Here is a 6,930-nt window from a genome sequence, read left to right as displayed (position 1 = left end):
CCTGGCCAGCCTGGGTGAAGGGCTGATGGGTGTTTGCAGGCTGGTCACACCCCCTTCAGGGTGGGGGTCCCCACTGGGATGCCTGGCCAGCCTGGGTGAGGGGCTGATGGGTGTTTGCAGCTGGTCACACCCCCTTCAGGGTGGGGGTCCCCACTGGAGTGCCTGGCCAGCCTGGGTGAGGGGCTGATGGCTGTTTGCAGGCTGGTAACACCCCCTTTAGGGTGGGGGTCCCCACTGGGGTGTCTGGCCAGCCTGGGTGAGGGGTTGATGGCTGTTTGCAGGCTGGTAAAGCCCCCCCCCCAGTGGGGCCCCTCACCCCATGGAGGTTTGGCCAGCCTGGGTGAGGGGCTGATGGCTGTTTTCAGGCTGGCCACACCCCCTTTAGGGTGGAGGGGTCTCCACTGGGGTGCCTGGCCAGTCTGGGTGAGGGGCTAAGGGTTGTTTTCAGGCTGGCCAAGCCCCCCCAGTGATGGAAGCTCCCAGCCTCTTTTTTTTTTTTTAATTCTGGGATTTATTTACCTTCTATAATTGAAACTTTGTAGCCTTGAGTGGAGCTCAGAGCCGGCCAGGGCGGGCAGGAGGGAAGCTTGGCTTCCTCCATCGCCAGGGGCAACCCAAGCCTCCTGCTTGCTCCAGTTCCATGGCCACGGCCGGCTGAAAGCAGGTATCTGGGGTTTATTTATCTTCTATAATTGAAACTTTGTTTCCTTGTGTGGAGCTCAGAGCCGGCCGCAGCAGGCGGGAAGCTTGGCTTCCTCCATCATTGGGGCAACCAAGCTTCCTGCTTGCTCCAGCTCCGTGGCTGCCAACCGCCATCTTGGTTGGGTTAATTTGCATATAGTCGCTCTGATTGGCTGGTGGGCGTGGCGTAAGGCATAGCAAAGGTACAGTCAATTTGCATGTCTGTCTTTTATTAGTGTAGATTATAACGAACTACAGTGTTCTCTAATGACTGATTACTATAATCGTGTTGCATTCATTTCCCTTACACACTTTACGTGCTGGCGCACCATTTCTCTCCACTAATACTAGCAGCGAATATTTTAGCAGCTGATTGCCACATCATTAGTCTTGGACTGACTTGTTTGGTGTGCGCAACAGGAAATATTTCACTTTCAGAAAACAAGAAAAATAGGCTTATTTGTGTTATGCTTATTAATTTGTGCAGTTATTCAGTGTCTGGTAAGTTAATGTTCAAGACAAAATATTAATTGTTATTAAAATGTTTTATTATTTTATGTTAACGATGACATTTATTTCAGCCCTTTGTATTCAGCATGTCCCTATTGAAATAAACCTACGTTTCTATGAAAATTGAAGCTTTTGTTTTTTTGCAGCCCACATAAACTTAAACCTTTTTTTATTTGGCCCATGTTAGCCTTTGAGTTTGACATGCTTGACCTAGACTCAACACCCAAAGGTTTTCATTAATAGAGAGAAATATCCATGGTGCATTATCTGCTTACAGTCAAACTATGATGAAAAAGAAACAAACCAAGCGAACCACCATGGGCATATTTCTGAAGAGAGTAATACCTCCTTAAGAAGAGCTCAGGCAGGTCCTTCAGGAAGTGTTCCAGAAGAAGGCATTGTCATCATAAGAGAGGACAGCTCCATGCTCGTTATTGCCCTAAAGACTTTCCAGTGGGACAAGATGTAAAGGTGGAAAACAGTGATATTGATGATCTTACCCTATGTAGGCCTAGGCTAATGTGTGTTTGTGTCTTAGTTTTTCAGCAAAACGTTTACAAAAATTTTAAAAATATAAAAATAAAAATGTTATAGCCCTGGCCGGATGGCTCAGTTGGTTGGAGCATAGTTCCATGCACCAAAAAGTTGCAGGTTTGATCCCCAGTTGGGGTGCTTGTGAGAGATGACAGATCAGTGTTTCTCTCTCACATCTATGTTTCTCTCTCCTCCTCCTCTCTCTCCCCCATCCTTGCTCTCTAAAATCAATAAAACATTTCCTCAGGTGACTATTTTAAAAAATTACAGAAACATTATAGAATCCTATCTAATAAAAATGGAATATGCAAATTGACCATCACTTCATGACAAAGATGGCGGCGCCCACAGCCAATAAGGAGGGAATATGCAAATTGACACGACAAAGATGGCAGCAGCCGGGCTGGGATGCTTGCATTGTCACCATGGCGATGACGCAGGCGTTCCGCCCTCCCCAGTCACTCCAGGCCTCTGGGCAGTGCACGAAGGCAGAAGGTGGCTCCGGGCCGGAGCAAAGGTGGAAAGGTGGCTCCGGGCCGGAGTGAAGGTGGTGCTGGCAGCCAGGGGAAGGAAGGCCTATTCTTGCACGAATCTTTGTGCATTGGGCCTCTAGTAATACTATAAAGAAAGAAAATATTTTTATAGCTATACAACGAGTTTGTATTTTAAGATGTGTTATTACAAAAGAGTAAAAAAGTTTAAAAAAATGTAAGTTTATTAAGTAAAAAGGTTACAGTAAGTTAAGGTTAATTTGTCATTGAAGAAAGGAAATGATTTTTTATAAATTTAATGTAACCTAAGTGTACAGGGTTTATAAAGTATACGGTAGTGTACACTAATGTACTAGGCCAGTGGTTGGCAAACCGCGGCTCTCGAGCCACATGCGGCTCTTTGGCCCCTTGAGTGTGGCTCTTCCACAAAATACCACGTGTGGTCGTGCACGTACAGTGCGATTGAAAGTTTAGAGAATTTTTAGTTGAAATGGAGAGTGAGTATGCAGATCTTCTGATGCATAACAAGGTATGTTGGTTATCAAGAGGAAACGTTTTGAAACATTCCGCTTCCTTATTAACAGAAATTAAAGCATTTCTCCTTGAGAAGGATGTTCACTATCCAGAACTAACGAACGATCAGTGGATCCAAAAATTTTATTTCATGGTAGACATTACGTCTCATCTAAATCAGCTTACTCGTAAACTACAGGGGAAAGAAAACACAATTTTTTCGATGTTAGAAGAAGTTATTTCATTCGAAAACAAATGATCTCTTTTTGCTCAAGATTTTGAAAGAGAAACTTTGATTCACTTTCCAAGCCTGTTGAAACATCACCAAGAAAATAATTCTGATATTGACATTTGCTATTTCAAAACAACACTTGTAAATATGAGGGAAGCTTTTCTCAACAGGTTTCAGGAATTCAGAAACAGCAAAGCGATGTTAGCCTTTGTTAAAAAACCTCTTACTGCTACTGCAGAATTAAATTTTTCTCCCTTTAATATTGACATTGGCAACTTTGAAATGCAATTGCTAGATTTAAAAAACAAAGAACTGTGGAGCTCAAAATTTGAACATCTTTGTGCTGATATAGAAATATTGGAGAAAAACAAATGTGCACTTAGTTCACAGCACAAGTGGTCTGCTTTGAAAGACCTGGAGAAGGAAGATATGTTGATTTTTAACACCTGGAATAGTATTCCTGACTCATACAATCAACTGAAAAAACTAGCGTTTGCTGTTCTTTCCTTATTCGGGTCTACATATTTATGCAAACAATCATTTTCAAGCATGAACCTTATCAAGAGTAAATTGAGAAGTCGTCTTATTGATGAGAACCTGGAATCGTGCCTAAAATTAAAAACAACAACATACAAACCGGACTTACCCAAACTTTCCAAGGAGATGCAAGGCCATTGTTCACATTAGTGTTTGTCAGTCATTGTCATGATTTAATTTTATGGATAGTGTAAGGTAAATTGTAAGGAATTTAATTTTATCAATAAATAATATCGTTATTAAGTATGATATCAAGTTTTATTCAACGTACCTATAGTTTAACTAAGACTTAAAACTTTAAGTAAAGTTTATTAAGTTAATTTTAGGGGACGTTGTGGAGTGAAAGAAGATGTAGTGTCGAGGATTGAGAAAGGTATGTTGAGATGGTTTGGTCATATAGAGAGGATGAACGAAAGGAGATAGATGAAACAAGTATACAAGACGAGTGTGGATGGGAGAGTTGGAAGGGGTCGACCTCAGCGAACGTACCTCAATCAGATTGAGGACATTTTTAGCAAAGGCCAGCTTAGGAGTACCCTAATTAAGTTAATAACAATGTACCTACCTATATAGTTTAAGTTTAAAAAATTTGGCTCTCAAAAGAAATTTCTTTTTTTTTTTAAATATATTTTATTGATTTTTTACAGAGAGGAAGGGAGAGGGACAGAGAGCCAGAAACATCGATGAGAGAGAAACATTGATCAGCTGCCTCCTGCACACCCCCCACTAGGATTGTGCCCACAACCAAGGCACATGCCCTTGACCGGAATCGAACTCGGGACCCTTCAGTCCGCAGGCTGACGCTCTATCCACTGAGCCAAACCAGTCAGGGCTCAAAAGAAATTTCAATCGTTGTACTGTTGATATTTGGCTCTGTTGACTAATGAGTTTGCCTCTGTCCTAGGCCTTAGTATTCACTTACCACTCACTCACTGACTCACCTAGAGCAACTTTCAGTCCTGCAAGCTCAATTCATAGTAAGTGCCCTATACAGGTATACCATATTTTATATTTTATCTTTTATATCATAGTCTTACTGTACCTTTTCTATATTTAGATATATTTAGATACACAAATACCATTTTCAATTGCCTATAGTCTTCAGTACAGTAACATGCTATTCAGATTTGTAGCCTAGGAGCAATAGGCTACACCATATAGCCTAGGTGTATACCATCTAAATTTATGTAAGTGCACTCTATGATGTTTGCACAATGATGAAATCACCTAATGACACATTCTCAGATGTATCCCCATCATTAAGCAACACATGGCTGTAGAGATAGGCAAACTTGAGCAGTCAAAAGAATCAATGAACTTGAAGATAAGACAATGGAAATTATTGAGTCTGAGGAACTGGGAGGGAAATGATTGGAGAAAAGTGAACAGAGTCTAAGGGGCCTGTGGAAGACCATTAAGAAACCAACATGCACATCATGGTCTCAAAAGCAAAAGAGAAAGAGAATGGGGTAGAGAGAATATTGAAGAAATTATAGCTGAAAAAAACGAAATTTGATGAAATACATGAATATAAACATCTAAGAAGCTCAATAAATTCCTAATAAAATGAATAAAATACTTAGGAATTAGCCAAGGAGATGAAAGTCTTACACAATGAAAACTACAAAACATCGATGAAACAAAGAATACATTCATAAATGGAAATACATCCCATGTTCAGATGTTGTTAAGATGTCAATGCTACCCAAGGCTATCTGCAGATTCAATTTAATCCCTATCAAAATCCCAATGAGGTTTATTGCAGAAACTTTAATAAATCCTAAAATTCATATGGAATCACAAGGTGCCCCAAATAGCCAAAGCAATCCTGAAAATGATTAATCCTGAAAAGTTGGAGAACTCAAATTTCAAAACTTATCACAAAGCTACCATAATTAAAACCAGTGTGGTACCAGCGTAAAGACAGATATACAGACCAATGGAATGAAATGGAGAGCTCAGAAATAAACCCTTGCATACGAGGTCAAATGACAAGGATGCCAAGACCATTCAATGGGGAGAGGACAATCTTGTCAATGAATGGTACTGGGGAAACTGGATATTCATGCAAAAGAATGAAGTGGGATTCTTACCTAATACCATATACAGAACTTACCTCAAAGTCCATCAAAAACCTGAATGTAAGGCCTAAACTATAAAACTGTTAGAAGAAAACAGGACAAAAGCTTCATGACATCGGATTTGGCAGTGATTTCTTGGATATGTTACCAAAGGCATAGGCAACAAAAGAAAATAGACAAATTAGACTTCATGAAAATTAAAAACTTTCGTGCATCAAAAGACCTTTTTACTTTTAAACACAGTAAAAAGGTAACCCATAGAATTGGAGAAAATATTTGCAAATCTAAAAGATTTGCATGTGAATAGAAGGGAATTCACTGAGCTGTTTAGTTATAAACCATCTTAGATGTGATATCTGCCTATTGTTTACTAATGGTCTCCAATAGTATAAGTAAACTATTTCTTGTCCATCTGTTTTGGTTTTACCTGTTCTATTCTCTTTACTACATGGCAGAATCCTTGAACTTAGAACATAGCAAAGCATGTTCTCCTACTGGCTTTGGTAATTTGGCTTAGTTTGCTGGCAGTTTGGGCAAGCTCTTACCTCAATTATTTTTATATCTTACTGGTTTTGTTTGTTTGCTTGTGTTTTAAGCTTGAGGCCTGCTCTGTATAATAAGGATGAAGTGGGGGAGGTGCCAATGAATGACTCCAGCTCTCCAGGAATAATTCCACCATTTTTTTCCAGATTCCTGTTTCCTGTAACGCCAAATTTGGATAATCTTCGGGACATTGTTTTAGATGCCTTTTCCTTAGCTATAGTGAGCTCCTCACTGCTTGTATTTCTGGGCAAGAAGATTGCCAATTTCCATAAATATAATATCAATTCCAACCAGGTGAGCAGACAGGCCTTTCTATTACTTTCTCTGACCCTTAAATCTTTGTACTCTAATCTGAGCCTCCTGCTAACGTGAAGACTGGATTCTTCTGTAACCAGAGAATCTTTTAGAATATAATTTGAACTGTAACTACCAAAGGACTTTTGAGAAGTGTGGCACACTTAGTTCTGAACCCATCTGAATTAGCATGAGTGAATTTTCCCTAGAACAGATACGGTGCAGGGATGCAAGAAGATAGCATGTGGCATCATATTGTTGAGCTAGTAGAATTCCTCTCCTTTTAATTTTATCTTCCTTTCCACAAAGTCTTTAGAAGTCAACCACATTCTGCGGTGCAATAAGAAATGATATGGAATAGCAAAACCAGACTACTAATATAATTAAGTCAATCTCCCAGAAATAGTTTTTGTCTTTTTTTAAAAAATATATTTTATTGTTTTTTTACAGAGAGGAAGGGAGAGGGATAGAGAGTTAGTAACATCGATAAGAGAGAAACATCGATCAGCTGCCT

At 39.9% G+C, this 6,930-nt stretch overlaps 1 protein-coding gene across 1 annotated transcript in view; it reads left to right on the top strand.

Annotated features, from left to right (window-relative positions):
- Positions 1-6,930, top strand: part of SLC26A8 (solute carrier family 26 member 8) — an 81,228-nt gene that overhangs the window by 53,743 nt on the left and 20,555 nt on the right. The window contains exon 9 of the mRNA XM_023764782.1: positions 6,269-6,416. Coding sequence (XP_023620550.1) covers positions 6,269-6,416 — 148 coding nt within the window. The remainder of the gene's footprint in view (positions 1-6,268; positions 6,417-6,930) is intronic.

Source organism: Myotis lucifugus, unplaced genomic scaffold (genome assembly GCF_000147115.1).
Source record: "Myotis lucifugus unplaced genomic scaffold, Myoluc2.0 scaffold_347, whole genome shotgun sequence".
Lineage (NCBI taxonomy): Eukaryota > Metazoa > Chordata > Mammalia > Chiroptera > Vespertilionidae > Myotis > Myotis lucifugus.
This window is presented reverse-complemented; position numbering and strand designations above follow the sequence as displayed.